The following is an 18,123-nucleotide window of genomic DNA, read 5'->3' as shown; positions in this document are numbered from 1 at the left end:
GACTAAAATTGTTCATTTGTGCACCTCACTTCGATGGAATGAATCCAGGACCTAGCACCTGGCTAGTTCTGCTGGTGGCTCCATGTGGCCTGTTTGCAGTGCAACAGCCCAATTGTACTGGACTGGGCTGAGATTTCCTTTTAATTGGTTAATTAGTTATGCCAGTCAACCTAATATCTGGTTTTATTTACACTTAGTCCAGATTGACTTCACAGAATCAAACAGAATCACTGAATTTCTAGGTTGGAAGAGACCTCAAGATCATCGAGTCCAACCTCTGACCTAACGCTAACAGTCCCCACTAAACCATTTCCCTAAGCTCTACATCTAAACGTCTTTTGAAGACTTCCAGGGATGGTGACTCCACCACTTCCCTGGGCAGCCTGTTCCAGTGCCTCACAACCCTTTCAGTGAAGAAGTTCTTCCTAACATCTAACCTAGAACTCCCCTGGCTCAACTTAAGCCCATTCCCCCTCGTCCTGTCACCAGGCACGTGGGAGAACAGACCAACCCCTACCTCGCTACAGCCTCCCTTGAGGTACCCATAGAGAGCGATAAGGTCATAGAATCATAGAATCATAGAATATCCTGAGTTGGAAGGGACCCTTAAGGATCATCAAGTCCAACTCTTGAAACCGCACAGGTCTACCCAAAAGTTCAGACCATGTGCCTAAGTTCACAGTCCAATCTCTTCTTAAATTCAGACAGGCTCGGTGCAGTGACCACTTCCCTGGGGAGCCTGTTCCAGTGTGCAACCACCCTCTCTGTGAAGAACCCCCTCCTGACGTCCAGCCTAAATTTCCCCTGCCTCAGCTTAACCCCGTTCCCGCGGGTCCTGTCACTAGTGTTAATGGAGAAAAGGTCTCCTGCCTCTCGACACCCCCTTACGAGGAAGTTGTAGACTGTGATGAGGTCTCCCCTCAGCCTCCTCTTCTCCAGGCTGAACAGGCCCAGTGACCTCAGCCGTTCCTCGTACGTCTTCCCCTCCAGGCCTTTCACCATCTTCGTAGCCCTCCTCTGGACACTTTCCAACAGTTTCATGTCCTTTTTATACTGTGGTGCCCAGAACTGCACACAGTACTCGAGGTGAGGCCGCACCAGCGCAGAGTAGAGCGGGACAATCACCTCCCTTGACCTACTAGCGATGCCGTGCTTGATGCACCCCAGGACACGGTTGGCCCTCCTGGCTGCCAGGGCACACTGCTGGCTCATATTCAACTTGCTGTCTACCACGACCCCCAGATCCCTCTCTTCCAGGCTGCTCTCCAGCGTCTCATCGCCCAGTCTGTACATGCAGCCAGGGTTTCCCCGTCCCAGGTGCAGGACCCGGCACTTGCACTTATTGAACTTCATGCGGTTGGTGATCGCCCAGCTCTCCAACCTGTCCAGATCCCTCTGTAAGGCCTTTACGCCCTCATTTGAGTCCACAACTCCTCCAAGTTTGGTGTCATCAGCAAACTTGCTCAAAATACCCTCTATTCCTACATCCAGATCGTTTATAAAAATATTGAAAAGTACCGGCCCTAAAATGGAGCCTTGAGGGACCCCACTGGTGACCGCCCGCCAGCCTGACGCAGCCCCATTTACCATAACCCTTTGGGCCCTGCCCGTTAGCCAATTACTCACCCATCGTATGATGTTTTTATTTAGCTGTATGGTCGCCCCTGAGCCTCCTCTTCTCCAGGCTGAACAAGCCCAGCTCCCTCAGCCGCTCCTCGTAGGACTTGTTCTCCAGGCCCCTCACCAGCTTTGTCGCCCTTCTCTGCACCCGCTCAAGCACCTCGATGTCCTTCTTGTAGCGAGGGGCCCAAAACTGAACACAGTACTCGAGGTGCGGCCTCACCTGAGTACAGGGGGATGATCTTCTTTTGTTCTGTATGTTTTCCTTGCATTTGGTTTTCTCTGTCATCCTAAAGAGTAATCTCATGACTGGGGTTATATTGCCGCTTTTGGAAAGCGATGTCAAAATTGAACAATAATTAACGTGAATGGCATCAGATTTTGAAGAGGTGATTTTCTGTTAAAGATGTGAGCTCCTCAGGAGTCCAAAAGAATCCATCTGAACTAGTTGGAGACTGAGCCAGGAGCAAGGACAATAACTGGAATGTTTTAGCCATGTGCTGGATTTCTGCTGATTTCCAAAGGGTGCTGTGAGGGACTTCTGAAGAAGGCAGAAAGAAAGGCACAGATAGATAGAAGGTGGATTTACTGCTAAAGTTATATTGAATGTTTTCTCAATTAAGGCCAGTAGCATTATTGTTAATCACAACACAGTTCAGAGCCACTTGCTGTGCATTAGCTGTAGTAAGATAAATTGTGCTCAAAATTCAGAGTCCCTTATATTGCAAACGTTTATGTATAAGACATTGCAGAGCAAGCTGAATACTGACTCCTCTTTTAAGGACATTTACCTTGTCTTAGCTTGGGCATAGGCACAGTCAGATTGCCTGTCCTGTACTGACACTTTGGGGATGGTTGAGGGAAGAATATCTGATAGGTGAAGCTTTTTGTTGGGCTACCCACTTCATAGCCAAATTTTATCATCCTGTACAAATTGTCTACAATCCTGTACAAAATTGTCTACAATCATACTTCTGCAAGAAGCAAATCTGAATAAAAGCCATGTCTTCAGAATGAAGACATGTCTTCATTCTAAATTTGCAAAAACTATTGGGTTTTCCTGTGAAGGTGTTTTGTGATGATGCTACACTTCCCATCCTTTCTCAGTTGTAGGAAAATACTGTACTCCACCGCCCACAGTGAAATAGAGAGGGCTTATTTTCTTTTCTGAAGGACCCACTCTGCTACAACCTTGAAATTGCAAAAGCACCTACTATTTTGCTTCATTTTTTTCTTGAGCTAAAACCTTTTGAAGTTTTAAATAGTAAACTTATAGATCAGAAGACAAATAATTGGCCTGCAAATTAATTCAAAAAGGCAGTTTGAATTTTTTAAGTGACTGAAGCTGTAGAAAGTGCTATTGGATCAGCAGTGTTCCATCAGTGGTGTTTCAAACTAAATCTCATTCTACCAGTAAAACACTTCAGACTCTACAAGTAAGGGTTAGGAAACAGAAATCAGTTTTTAAACGAAGACAGGAGCTGCTTAAAACAGATGTACAATTAAGTGAAGTCAAGGTTGTTGAAGTTTAGTGATTTTTTTTTTAAAGGAACAACAAGTACAAGAGGTTTAATTAGGGTTTAAGTAAGAGGAGTAACAGCTAAAAGAATGTAGTTTATTCTGAAAGAATATAAATCCTTATTGGTGCACAGAAGGTAATAAATTAATCGTTAATAGTAAATCTCCCCACCTCACACTGTGTATCTTAGCATAAAATGTTTACATCAAGTACCATGATTTTGGTGACTTAGAGGATGAGTTGTTTATTTTTTTCATTCTGGTTCTTTGTGAAATGACATGCTTCTAAATGTAGCTAGTCTATGGCTAAGCCAAAGGCTTTAAAAACATCACAACACCCCCTCTTCCAGAATACTAAATTAAGAAGAGCCTCAAAGTTTGACTTTGCTGTGAGCAAATAGAATGAGTCTTGGGTGTGAGTTTGAGATTGTTACTTGGGTTTCTGTGACCTATTGTGTAGAGAAGTCTTCTTCTGTATAACAAAATCATAGAAGAGCTTGTATTGGAAGGGACCTTAAAGATCACCCAGTTCCACCCCCCTTGCCATAGGCAGGGATGCCACCCACTAGATCAGGTGGATGTCCCATTCAAGCTGGCCTTGAACACCTCCAGGGATGGGGCATCCACAACCCGTGCCACTGCCTCTCCACCCTCAGAGTGAAGAATTTCTTCCTAATGTCTAATCTAAATCTATCCTCTTTTAATTTAAGACCATACCTCCTTTGTCCTATCACTGTGTACTCAACTAAGGAGTCCCCTCTCCATCCTTTTTATAAGACCCCTTTATGTATTGAAAAGCTGCAATGAGGGCACCCTGGAAATAAGGAGAGTTGGAGGCCAGTTAAATTATGGTATATAATAGATTTTGAGTGGAAGTTTAAGATCTGATTGAATTGAAATGCTGATACACATGAGACTGTGAAACATTTTGCTCTGATTCTAGCTTTTTTAGGTTGCACATTTCACTTCAGGATTTTCAAAAATTTCTTGACTGTGCTAGTGCTGGTTTCGTTAAGTCATTGGAAAAAATACAGTAATAATGAATCACTCCTGGAAACTTCACAGTGTAGCTTTTTTGTTGCTTAAATACCAGCTGTATAGAATTATAAGGTAGTACATTTACCTTGAGAATAAATCAACTTGTGTAAGCCAATTCAAGTTCGTTCTCTTTTTGTCAAACAATCACTTTTCCTTCTTTGCCCTCTGGATGTTTTCACATTTTGTCTGTGGAAGGATGGAGTAGGTACTGCTGCTGGAAATGTTTCTGGGGTACTTTGTTTTTGCTAGGCATAACCTCAAGACCCAGAAGTTCCTGTAATTATGCTTTGTCAACATTTGAAGTAAAATGTTGCATGCTATGTGACAGTTTTTCTTTGGAAAATGACTAAATGATTGTCAAGTATCTGAAGCTCTTATACTGACAGATAATTTACAGAGTTGTCTTTGTAATTAGTCCACAGAAGAAAAACTTGCTCTTGCTCAAGAAGAGGTAGTTTCCAGCAGAAATCGAATTGCTAATAATAATCAGCAGATCCAGGAACTGAAGAAAGCAAAGTCTGCACTGGAACAGGATGCATCAAAGAAGGAGCAGCAGCTGGGTGAGAAGACCAAAATGCTACAGGATCTTCAGAATGATAGGGTAAATGTCTCTGTCTTTTGAAATCTTCCCACAGAAACACACAGCCTCTCACCCTCTCCCCACCCCATTAATTCCTGGTACATCTCTAAACAGGGGTTGTTTTGGGGGCATACCACTGTTGTAGAGCATAGCAACAGCAATTTTATTGAACCTCCTGCTTGAAGACTGCCAACAGACAGCTGAAATGAATTTGCTTTAAAATAGACTGATAATTTGTACTAAGTGGTTAGACATGCAGAAAAACATTATTAATTTTAAATATAAAACTGTAAACATGCTGCTAATTGTTTGCCCTGCTAACTGTGGATAGAGAGATGTGACGGTTGTTTTCCTTCTTAGAGCTTTTGTAATTAAGGATTTGGGGTACTAGATGGTGTTTTTTTTATTTTATTTTTTTTGTGGACTTGGAAGAAGTCACTTTTCTATCACCTTTTAAGTATGTATATATATCTGTATATGTATTTTTTCTTCAAGATTTTGAAAGAAAAAGACTTGGCTAATGAAAAATGTAAAACAACAGAGCTCCAGGAAATAAAGAGTAGACTTGAAAAAGAAAGTGCCAAGCTGGGTGAAGAGCTCAGAGTCTGCAAGCAAGAATATGAGAAGGTATATTGAAACAAAATGAATCTTCATGTGCTCAGTTATCTGATCAGAAATACAGAAATTATCTGGAATGGCTTCGCAAAGGTGGTTGCTGTAAATATCAGTATTACAGATAAGGGAACCAAAGCACAGATTTCACTGGGGTTCCTGAGCAATGCTGACCTGATTAGTGATAGTACTGGAGCTCCAATTACCAGTGTGCTTGGCCAGGTAGATCATATGACTTGTCTTAGTTTCGGGGCTTTTTTTCTGTTTTACTGTAGATTCACTGCACATACACTTGCTTGACAATTCTGAAGTGTAGAAAAGATGTCCCAAAGTGTCATGAATATGAACTTTTCCAGATGTTCTAGGAACATCTGGTACTTCTCAAATATGTGTGGTAGAGTGTGAAACTTCCTTGATATGCTGTGGTTTTTAAAATGTCTTAAAAAGTCACACTTGGGGTGGGGGGAGGGACACAACATCGGGAGCCTCATAAAAGACTGTTTTCCAAAATCATAACAGTCAAATGAGATGTCTAAAGGGTAAAAATCTGTAGACTTCAATTAAATAACTTTAAGTCTTCAGTAAAACAAACTATTTCACAGTATGAAATGTGTGTACACCAACGGCGGCTTAATACATTCATCTCTTGATCTACATACAAGGATTCAGACTAAAACAGAAATTGTCTCCTACAGGCCTATACTCTAATTCCCATTTCTTGTCAGGGAATGGACTCTTATCCTATAAGATACGCTCTTATAGGACATCCTTTTGTCCTCAGGTTATGTTCTCTCTCTGTCTTTGGTTTGGCTTTAGTTTTTGTTGAAAACTTTGATTTCTGGAAAACTGGCAACCCCTGTTAGGCTCTTAGTACCTGTACATTTGGCTGTATAATTTTAAGGAAAGAGATTCCTATAAATTTAACTGAGTATTCTACGTCAAGATTTTTTTTCATATTTTTTATTACAAAAAAACAAACAAAAGTTTAAAATCAAATGTATCATCCTGCTTGCATAAAATTTAGTGCATATATTTATACTTATAAGACTAAGAGAAGCCAGCTTTTTCCCATCCGTGTTTGTTTTTAACTTGGTCATTATTATGCTTTTAACCTGATTACTACAACCAAAGAACAAAGTGAAGTAAATTTTAGAACTGACTCTAGAAAATGACAACAGTCATTTATTTTCAAAGAACAGTAAAAAAATAATCCAGCACAGCTTCTGCTAGTTTAGTAGAAAAAATACAGTAAATTTAAGTTTATTTTAAAAATTGAGCATTATTCATAAAAATTGTATAAGTTTAAAGTCTTTGATCATGAAAATCATTGGTACTCTATGCTGTAAAGTCATCCTTTCTTCCAGTGATAAAATGAAAAATTATTGCTGTGCTCTCCCTGGAAAGCAATTGCATTAGTTTTGAATTTGTCAGCAAAACTTTCAATGTTGCCACTTTAACGTTTAGCTCTGTATCCTAACAGGAGGTATCAAATCTCAAGGATGCAAAACAGCTATTGATTCAACAGAAATTAGAGCTTCAGAGCAAAATAGATCATATGAATTCAGCTCTGGAGCAGGAGAAAAAAAACCAACAAGCTGTCAAAGATCAGCTGAAAAAGAGAGAAGAAGAACTGAAGAAAGAATGTGTTGAAATTCAAGATAAACTGGTTAGTATGTGAGAGACTGTAAGACTGTTTCGTGAATGTGCCTTTGGATTTTTTCAGGGGCAGAGAGGAAGCATAGAGTTGTCTGAAGTTTTACATCACACTAATTTTTAAATGTCAAGATCAAAAATCTTTGAGGCATTTAAGAGTGTAGGAAGTTTCACTAGGATGACAGTCTTGTGTAATAGGGTTCATTGGTTAAAAGTAATGATTCTAGTATGGTAAAGACTCTTTGCCTCATTTGAGTTTAATGAATACAGAAAGAATACTTGGAAGGTTGTTTTTCACTATTTCTTGATGTTCTTAGCACACAGAGGTAAAAGAGAAAGAAGAAGAAAACCGGAAACATGAGGAAAAGGAGGCCAAGCTCACCATGCAGGTAACAGCTCTGAATGAAAATCTGGCTACCATGAAGAAAGAGTGGCAAAGCAGTCAGAGGCGAGTGAGCGAGCTGGAGAAACAGACGGACGATTTACGTGGGGACATTGCTGTCTTGGAAGCAACAGTGCAGAATAACCAGGATGAAAGAAGAGCATTGCTGGAGAGGTGAGCAGTGGTCATGATGAGGTGGAAGTGTAGTTTGGGAAATGGGTAGCCTTGCACTGAAAACTACTTTCAGTTGACTCAAGCTCTGCATCCATGCTGTACTTAAATCCATGCTTATCTGGGCTGTGGCTTCCAAACTGGAACCTTCTGTTGTCCCTGCCAAAGCGCAGCAAGCGGTGTTGTGAACGAACTGTACTCTGTGAGCTTTTACAGGGTGACCGTATTGTAGGAAATCAGGCAGGCTTATCAGAACCTTACTGTATCACTAAAGCCACATGTCTGTGCCTCCGCTTAAAGATTTATGTCCGTCCCTACTGGGCGCCTTGGAATTTTAAGGTGTGTAGGTTGTGGCTTTTCATGTCATCTGTTGCATGAACCATGCAAGGCCTGGCTCTGTTACCTGAGTAAACTTATCTTCTCTGTCACTCTGAGACTCCTTGGAACTCGATTCATTTGAATGAATCAGAATAGATGCAGCAGTCATCGAGAAACCTGGATCAGACTCATTAGTGCCTCCAATAACACAGAATTTGGTTATGGACTTCTAGGTGTGCCCGCTGCTCATCATTAGGGTATTGAACATGTAATTGGCTTAGAGAGACTTTCTAAGGTTCATATGAGGCATTTTCTTCCTCCTAAAAAGCTAATATCTTCCTTTCTCCAGTTCTTCTGTTGTCTTTACGACATAGTCGTTAAGACTTACATAACCAGAGCTGCTTTCCTTCAGGCAGCAAGAGGCACATGTAAACCAGCAGGAGTGGCTTGAATGTAGAGATTATAAGGTTTACAACATCTGTGAGACTGGAAACTTCTTCCATCCTTATTTCCTGAGATGTTTGGTGAAGGCAGAATGGAAAACTTTATTCCGTCCTGTCAAGCTTGCTGCTTGGCTTTTAAGCAGTAAGCCTTGGGAAAGGATAGGATCAATTCAAACGAGATTCTTTTTCTTTGGCTATCCCTTGTCATACTGTGCTGAACTCATCCAGTAACACTTTTACAGCTTAGTAGAAAAACACCCTTTAAAATCTGTGTTTCAAGTTAACTGAATTTCAGCTGATGAGAGGTGGCCTTGCTAAAAGAAAAAGGTTACTTTCTGCTTTGTTGTCTGAAGTGATTTGCTGCAGATGCTTTGTGAGAGTGTTCTGTTGCACAGTGATGCTCATCAGGGCGTGTTGATTAATGGGCTGCATTCAGTACTGTCCCTGGTGCTGGGAGTAACTCCAGGTATTAAAAAGCCCCAGTTATTTGGGAGCAATGCCAGATAATCTTAAACTGGTTGTTACAACAGAATATTTTTCCAGCCAAGAACTTTCACAGCAAGTGTATTTTCAGACGGATTTTATGAGGCTAACTCTTCTCAGTCATGACAACCTGCCCAAAGGAGGCAGAGCACATTGCCTTTGGACTGACTATTCACTCTTTATCCTCAGGTGTATAAAAAGTGAAGGAGAAATTGAAAAGCTTCAAGCCAAACTTGTAGAAATGAAGAAAAAGTTGGACAACACTACTGCTGCAATGCAGGAGCTAGGCCGAGAAAACCAGTCATTACAGGTATCATTTGATTTGAAGCAAATCTGTTGATTCTCTTTGTGGGTCTTGTCATAATTGTAAGTTTGCATCATATTTGTGGCAGGTTATCTTTCCACAGTGATTAAGATGTTCCTGTGGTGCACAAGGACCGTATTGCTGTCTGTAGGTTAACTCTGCTTTTAGGTTTCTCTGTGAATTATAAGCTCTCGGTATCATGGCAGAATTGGTGCTTTTATACAGCATTGGGTAGTGTATGCAATGTAATAGAGCAAATGAGTAAGAATTACATATGCTTTTTCTTTTTTTTTTTTTTTTTTTAAATTAAATAGATCAAACACACCCAAGCTCTCAACAGGAAATGGGCAGAAGACAACGAGGTACAGAATTGTATGGCCTGTGGAAAAGGCTTTTCAGTGACAGTGAGAAGGGTAGGTTTGTCTTTCGCTGTATCTGTGGGGATTTTCTTTTTCTATTGTTTTCAAATTGTTTTTCATGAGATGAAACTTTAGAAAATGGCTTTAAAGTGGTATGATACTTGGGACGTCTCAGAATACAAATACTGCTTATGGTGCCTTAAATACTAAAAATACAGTTTGTGGGGTTTACTGCATTCATGCTGCTTTTGTCATTTTAATGATAGCATTTTATAAATAATGTTAAATAGCTCAGTCCCCGAAGCAAGCAAAATGATACTGTTTTAAGGGTACTTACAGTAAACGTATTTAAAACCAGTCTGGAATGGATTTTGAAGAGAAAAAGGAAGGTAAATTTGTTGAAACCACATATATGTGAAAATATAAGACATCAGCAAGATCTGGAGCTTTGTGATTGTAAATGCTAAGTAGACAAAGAACAGAAGAAACAACTGGGTATGTTTTAGGTCTGTAGTCAGACCTTCTTTGTAAAAACAGCTGTGGTCAGTTAAGGTGTTAGCATCCCTTCCTTGGCAGGGCCTGCCCTTCATCCAGAGATTATCATCCCTCCACCAAGTGACTTGGCAATGAAGTAGGTGAGGGATGTTGGTGAGGTTCACTCTGCAGTGCTTCCTGACTTGGTATTAGGTGGCTCTCCCTGTCCTGCATTGTGATGTCCTTTGGGTAGTCTTTGAACAAAGGCTTCTGGTTCCTTTGATTCAAGGGTGTACTTCCCAGTGTGAAAGCAGATAGTTACATGTCGGATGAATGTGTTTCATGCAAACAAAATAAGTTCAAGAGGAAAAATTCAAAAGGAGAATGAATTTCAACCAGTTCAGATCTGAAACTGGTATGGGTCTCCCTTCTCAGTGAAGCAGCGCTTGTAACTGGTATTTTAAAAATCTGAAACATGAGAGTGCTGATTTGACATGGTAATTATCTCCATTATTAATCTACACCCGTAAGCCTGTAATTGATGTTCACCATGTGTGTTTTTTTCTTTTCTTTCACAGCATCACTGTAGACAGTGTGGAAATATTTTCTGTGCTGAGTGCTCAGCAAAGAATGCCTTAACTCCTTCCTCTAAGAAGCCTGTTCGGGTCTGTGATACTTGCTTTAATGACTTGCAAGGATAACTGGCTATCGTGAGAGACAAAAAAATGTTACGCTAAAATTTATAATTTCTGTTGATGCACTTCATTCTGCACTCAGACTACTATTCAGTTTGGACAATGATTGTAACACTTGGCAAAATTTAGTATATTTTAAAATGTTTATTGATACCAAGTAAAACTATTGTATTTTTTGTGAGATATGGGCTCAGATCACCCATAGCTTATTGCCATTTATCCTGGAAAGAGCTTCTATGTCTAGATTAGAAATACCAAGTTATTTGTAAATAAAGTTTAAACAGAGGAGTAACAATGTATTTTTTTATCTTTATTTTTTTTGTTCAAGAGAAAACGCGTTTATGTGATATTGCAGTTTATTCTTGTTTCCTTCAATGGAAAAGGAGGATGCAAAAATTTGTGAGGATTTTGTGTATCAAATGTTGCTGTAATAGCATAACTAATTGTTGCATTTGATTACGTATCTCATGTTCTTTATAACCCCTTTGTTTTGCTTTCTCTCTCTGATTCTTGGACTTTTCTCTCTGAAGTTCTAACTCCGCAGTGAGGGTAATGGGCTGGACTCAACTCTGTTTTATTTGCCTGCTTAGAACTTGTAGTGTCAGCACCTGAGTTCTTTCCCAGCTACAGCACTTGGATACTGGAATACCTTTACACATTCTGTACTGCATTGTGTGTGTGTGCGTGTGTCTGTGTGTCTGTATGTGTGAATTAATGATGTGACCAAGTTTAGTGGGCATTGTAGGAGTACTACACAAAGCTCTCCCATATTAATCGATTTCACTTTTACATGTTTGATGAATGGATTTTAATATTCCAGAAGCCCTTTATATGCAGGTTTTAAATAGTAAACAAACAAGGCAGATAGTAGCCTATAGCCCATCTGACCCTCTGCCCATACTCTGGAAGCCCCAAGAAGTCCTTGTGGTTCTCAGGGATGTCCAGAAATGCCTCGCTAGGTATCCTACTAAGAAAAGCTCTTTTTTTTAGAGGGTGCTGCAGTTTAGCTGACCTTTTTCTCCTATCCCTTCCTTCAGCTTTTGGTGGAACAAGTTGAACTCCTGCTAGCCCTAACAAACATCTTTTCCATTGTTCTTTCTGTTCCCCATTGCTAAGGGTTCTTAAATGGTTTGTGAATTCTATGATTTAGTTTGCTTAGGATGGTGGTTTAATTCTCCTGGTGCTGGCTTAGTTATAAGCACACAACTCTAAATAAACAGGCCAACATATATGGTTCTAGAGCATAGAAGCATAGAATGACTTGGGTTGAAAGGGACCTTTAAAGGTCGTCCACTCCACCCCTCCTGCACAGGACCCTAGATCAGGTTGTTCAAAGTCCCATCCAGCCTGACTTTGAACGCTTCCTTTGAACATCAATGGAAATTGATGGGACAGCCACAGTGTCTCTGGGGAACCTGCTCCAGCGTCTCATCACCTTGTATTTGTTCGTATTTCCTTTTCTGTACTTACTACAGAGGTTTCCTGCTGAGTTCGTATAGACTGCTCTTTTTGTTGTGCTTTTATTTACACCTGTTTTTTCTTGCCTGCCTGTGTCTAAATTTTCCTCCCTTTGAAAGGAGTATCTGGTAACTGGCCTCAAAACCATTAAGGTTATTTCTTCTGATCATTGATTATGCCTTCCAATACTTAGGGACCCTTAGTCTTCATTATCCTAGTAAACTCTCTACAACCCAAGCCCTTCTCTGTCTTAAAAAATTGTGCCAGCTGTTCAGAGAAAAGGACTATGTCCTCAGTTCCTCTCCTCCTTGCCTTCCAAGGTAAGGAAACACGTTCTGTTACACTGATAGATGCTTAGCCATCTTTAGGCAGACTTATTTACTTTTATGTATTGACAGCTTTTTATGTGAATGAAGAGGAGCCTCTTTTATGAAAAATGCCTAGTCCTGACTAACTCTCAAGTGAAAAGACTTGTTAATCCCTATTCCCCTGTAATGATCTATATGTTTCATATCCCATCTTAGCTTACCTATCTAGTTCTAAATTTGCATCCTCAAGGAGTCATCTTAAAATTTAATTCTTATTATTCCTTATGCTTGGAATACATGCATGGTTATGTGCAGTACTTACCAGCTTTTCTAGTTCGAACTTCTGAGGTTTGTTTGCTTGAAAGAAACAAGTGCTGTAATGATTCTGTATGAATAGATCCTGTGTGCTTGCTGCTTGTCCTTGTCAGGGTAACTGATTGGAATAAGAATTCTTTGACTGGGAAGTATGAACAGAATCTCTGCCTCTGGGGATTTTTTTCTGTTCAATTACTTACTGATGGAATCCAAAGAGTTTGCTTTCAAGCCTTTCTGTGTCTGATGCGTGGCTTCAGAAATCTGGCAAAGGTAAAGATGTCACAGTCTTGCTTCTGCCTAGGTACGCACCATCTGGTTGTGTAACACAGAGTGTACAGCTTTCAGGGTGAAGGACAACCATGTAGAACGGAGGGGATTTTAAGAGGGAAGAGAGAAACCTCCCACAACTGCATGAAGGACAAAACGTATGTGGTGAATGAAGATGGAAGTTTCTCAGGGGGAGCTAGGGAAATGGTTGAAAGATCCGCTTGTGTTCAGATGTTTTACTTTTGAACAGAGGAGAGAGCTCTCCAGCAAAGAGGAAATGGTAGAAGCTCTGCTATCATTGTTCTTGATTTTGGGATGCTTTGCTGTAAAGACAAGCAAAGTCATCTCACTCAGCTGGCTGCTGAATAAGTGTGTTTGGTTGGTCACCAGACAATTCAGGAGTTGGATGTTGGACTTGATGATCCTTATGGGTCCCTTCCAACTTGGGATATTCTATGATTCTAACTCAGGATGGAGCTTCCCAGCTTCAAGGTGAAACCAGCTCAATTTCTGAAGGCTTCTTTTTGCTGACTGATGTGTGTGACTGACTTCTTGAGGGGACAGAAATACTTTTCAAATACACAATTGTAGAAAGAGGGATTGCTAAGATCAGGAGGAGCAGTGCTGAGGTAGAAACTTTGATGTTTGAGACTGAGGCAAAGTTAGGAGTTCTGCAGCTTTTCACTGGAATAAATTAGTGGCTTCATTGTTAAATCTTATGCTCCTACTCTTGTGTTTATGATTTTTAGTACAGGTCTGTATTCTCTGACAATTTGTTGGTATGATAGACCACATAATACTGGCTGTCATGATGGAAGTTGTGCTCAAGCTCAGTAAAATGACCTAAGGGTATTACTATTTATATAAGGAAAACTGGAAGGTGAAAAGTGTTGTATTTGTAAATGTGCTTGTAGATTCTGACTGCTTTAAGGGGTATGTTGTCAGTAAGATGTGGGTTTTTTGTTGCACTCCTTTCAAATATAAATAATAGGAAAACCTAGCAAAAAGTCTGCTGGGTTTTACCACACTGAGATAAAGGACTCTGGACAAAGTAGTTAAATGCACTGATTTTTCAGACTACAAACATGGAAACAGAGGAAAAAAATGGCAGAAGAGACTAGAACATGGAACAAGAAGGTGAAAACGTGTGGTGATGTGTTTTAGCAGCCTTTAGCAAGAACCACATAGCTCTGATTCACCAAGGAGAGGCCATTGTAGAGTAAGATGTCAAGGGGAAAAATGGTGAAACCAATGCTTGAATCAGAAGGTATGTGGGATCCCCGAGCTGCCTTTAATTGCCAGCCATTACCATGGCATCAGAAATTGAACAGTGGATATATAGATAGAGTGGATAGAGTGTCTTCAGGGGCACATTCAGCATCTCTGGTGAAGCAGAATCTGAAACACCAACTGCTGCATGGGCTGAGACAATCTACCAAGTCATTTGGAGAAGCATAAAAGATGGTCTTGTTAAGGATGGGGAGAGGTTCTTCTAACTTTTTGGAGATGCTGCATCTCTTCCCAGTCAAACAGCCACAATCCCTTGGGTTGTTGTCTCCAAAATGCCAAATCCCCACTGTTTTATTCCGGCCTCATGTCAACAATGCATACTTCATATTTTCATACTGCAGTCCCCATGTAGGCAGAGAGCACTGCAGGGTTCAGTGGCAAGCTTTTGATCTTAGCGGGATATGCTTCACTGTTGTTTCTTCTCCCCATGTATTCCTTCCCTCCAATAACCTTCCCCTTTCTGCAAAGGTTTAACAAAGATTATAAAATTGAGTCACAGTAGGAAAAATTGCTGTCTGCAGATAAAGAGGCAAAGGGAAGTTTCTGCTGCTACTTCCAGCAGAGACAAGAGGTTTAGAGGGATCTCATTTTTCGTCTGGCTTTGCTCTGGCACAAGAGTTCAACGCTCTACCATAGAGTGCAGTTTTTTTCCTCTGTTTTTGGAAAGTATTAAGTAACCAAGTTGTTGTGGAGTGTGGAGTGCTAGGCATGCAAGAGCAATGAATGTTTTTGTTGGTTTTGGGGCCATTAGGTTTATTTGTGAATCCTCACTAGAAAACCTTTCTTAGTGAAGCAAGAGGGTACTTGGGAGTGGAAGCATGAAGTAACCTCGCTGTTTGTATCACATATTAGCAAGAATAATTGTTTCTACTATGCTAGATGTAAAAGAAGTTGTATTCCTAAAGCAGGGACTGGAAAAAAAAAGTATTTTTTTAGATTGTTCAATGTCAGTTAAATGGAAAGTTGAAACAAATGCTTTTTGCAAAACTTAAAAATTTATGACCAGTACTCAGTGGCAGGCAGAAAACTGCTGAAGCTGGAGCTCAAATAGAGCACGAACTATGTCAGGAAGAATGATACCGTGGTTTGAGTATGCTAAAACTGTTAAATTACTCCTCCAAGTACCACCCCTTCCACTCATATTCTTGTGGGACTAGGAAATAACACTGTCATTTGCACTATGCACTTTTTGCTGTCTAACTGAATATAATCTCCAAGAAGCGGAATGGCACTGCTGGCATTGCGTGTGCTAGCTGTAATCAGTGGGCAGAAGGTTTATCTTCAGCTGGACTTTCACTGCATTACATTTGGCCCCTTGCTATGTAAGGAGAATTGCACTCATAATTACTTTGTACCAAAAATAAGGTCATCATCTGGGAGCACATGTAACAAGAAAATTCATGTAGTCACTCACACGTTGTCTTTGTAGAGCTTCATTTTAAGCTTATAACGTGAATATACATTGATTTTATGTATTTTCAAGGTTCTTGCCAGTTGTCTAGTCCTTCATTTTTGAAGTATTGACCTCACCATCCCTTTTAGGATAAGTTTAAAATTATTGTCCGACCACAGCCTCTCTTGGAAAACACTAAGTGGTCTACTTTTCAAAAACCAGCAATAATTGGATAGTAAAGTCCCTCCACAGAAACTCAGTTGTGTTTCTCTCTCTTTTTTTAAAGTGGCACTGAATAAAGAGCTTTGTATCTTTAGAGAGAACACAAGATGCCACTTAGAATCACAGTAAGAAAGAGAATAGACACTGGTTAATGTAATAAACTCTGCCTTTTGTCTGCAGTGTGCCATATACTATGCACTTGCTGTGCAGCAGATACAGGAGTACCTGCTCATGTGGAGATTACTGAAGCCCTGCTAACCCCTTTAGATCAACGTTACTATGAAAGCAGAAGCCTGGTAGTCATGTTTTCCGACTTTGCCTCCCCCTGTGACCTAAACTAAAAAACAAATTCACCCGTTTCCTGCCTTTTTAGGGTAAAGAAGGCTGGGAACAGTGTTCAGTGTTAAATGTCGACAGGCCAGCACTGGCAGGTCTGGGCTCCTGCTGCTGGGTTTATGGCAAAGTGCTCTGCTGTATCACGCTAAGTCTTGAATCCTGGCACAGGAGGGATGTTTAGAAGAATGTCTCGCTGAGTTAGCAAATACCAGAACTTTTTATAGTAATGTGTCCAAAATGCTGCTTGTATAGGATTTGTCACTTTTGTAAGAAAAGGAAAAAAAATCAGAAAAAAAAATAAAAATCATGAAACCCCACCATTTGATGCCGTTACTTAAGATTTCATTTGAACTACCTCTCAGTGTGAAACTCAAACACTAGGTAAGTTTAATAGGATTTGCTCACTGTCACGTTATGTAAAAATTATAGTGAAAGCCAAAATTGCAAAAGTTTATCACCAAATAAAAAGTCTTTTTTTTTTTTTTTTTTTTTTTATATGTTTGGAAGTATCCAATAGTTTCAAGTTACTATAAACTCTGTTGAATTCTTTTAACCTCTGTAATTTCAATCTTGCAAACTAGCTGCTGGACAGGAAATAAATCATAACCACAACCTTTCATAATCATGGTCTGCTGGGTAAAAACAATTTTGTATACAGCTTTGTCATTTGAGTATGGATAACCTCATTCACCAAATGTACCATTAATTTAGCATTTTTTTCCTTCAATACGCAAGATGTGAACTTGATGAATGGTTTCTGTAATGGATGCGTGCCACAAGTAGCATTGTGCTGTTTGCCTCTTTTCAGCATTTTATTGATCGGTTTATTATTGCAGATGTGAATATCACACATACAACTTATTTTCTGTAGAATTGTATAAAATATAAATGGAAGAAGTTTTAAGTTCTTACCCAGTATTTAGAGGTAATGTATTATAATAGCCTTATGATACAATTTTACCTACAGAGTACTGCACTTCTTTTAAACTGGATCATACCATCTTGGTAGGTGTAGATAAATTTTGCATGAGTGTGTTTGGATTTTGTTTCTTTTTCATTGGAGTTTGATTCTTAAGTTCTATTTTCAGTGTTTGTGTTTACTACTTGTGATCATGTAGTTGTGCCTTACATTGTGAAAAAAATTTAGTCCAGCGTGCACTGTAATTGCTAAACTCTGCGATTTGGAAGGTGGCTGTGGATTTGGATGAGTAAATGACACCATGCATCAACCAGTTCTGTATAAACTATGATGAAATGTTATTGAAATGTAATTTTTGTTTTCTAACCTGTTACAGGAATGATGAATGACAATAAAAGAAAAAATTAGACCTTTCTAACAGACCTTTCTGTCATTCACTTCAGACAGCAAAGCTACTTTGAATTGGGGAATATATCATAATATAAGGGAACTCTTGGGAAGTCACACATGTGGGAACAACTAAATGCTTCAGTTTCTCAGACTGGTTGGAGGCTGCAACAAAAGCTTTCGCTTTCATGAGGAGGATGTGATAATGACTGGTTTTCACAAGTTAAATTCAGAGTGGTTTTTCCTTTCCTAATAACTGTGCAAATCTGCTGGTTATACTGGGTTCAGTTATTCTTTCTGTCACTGACCACATTCCTACATTGTGTTCGGTGCAGTCTAACAACTGACATAACTGGAAGGCTCAAAATTAGTGCTTGTTTTAGTTCTTCAGGTTATGTGAGGTTTCACTTATTGAATGAAAACCTCTAAAAGAGCAGAACTGCAGTGCAGAGAGAATCCAGGCAATCAGCATGTGCCCCATGATAAAGCCACTATTGCATTGTGGGGGCATTTACAAAAAACTACATTTCAAAACTGAAGTAGATCTTCCTAGAGGCTTGGTGTGTAGACAGTAGAAA

General features: G+C 39.9%; 1 protein-coding gene across 2 annotated transcripts in view; it reads left to right on the top strand.

The window, feature by feature from the left end:
- Positions 1–17,539, top strand: part of EEA1 (early endosome antigen 1) — a 76,770-nt gene extending 59,231 nt beyond the window's left edge. For both annotated transcript variants that reach the window (XM_084303717.1, XM_084303716.1), the window contains 7 exons: positions 4,592–4,777; positions 5,252–5,383; positions 6,849–7,034; positions 7,339–7,577; positions 9,008–9,128; positions 9,437–9,535; positions 10,534–17,539. In XM_084303717.1, the coding sequence (XP_084159843.1) occupies positions 4,592–4,777; positions 5,252–5,383; positions 6,849–7,034; positions 7,339–7,577; positions 9,008–9,128; positions 9,437–9,535; positions 10,534–10,656 (1,086 nt within the window). In that variant the 3' untranslated portion in view covers positions 10,657–17,539. The remainder of the gene's footprint in view (positions 1–4,591; positions 4,778–5,251; positions 5,384–6,848; positions 7,035–7,338; positions 7,578–9,007; positions 9,129–9,436; positions 9,536–10,533) is intronic.
- The last annotated feature ends 584 nt before the right edge of the window (positions 17,540–18,123 follow it).

The sequence above is a fragment of the Netta rufina genome (genome assembly GCF_964035555.1).
Source record: "Netta rufina genome assembly, chromosome: 1".
NCBI lineage: Eukaryota > Metazoa > Chordata > Aves > Anseriformes > Anatidae > Netta > Netta rufina.
Note: the sequence above shows the minus strand (reverse complement) of the source record. Positions and strands in the feature narration are given on the sequence as shown.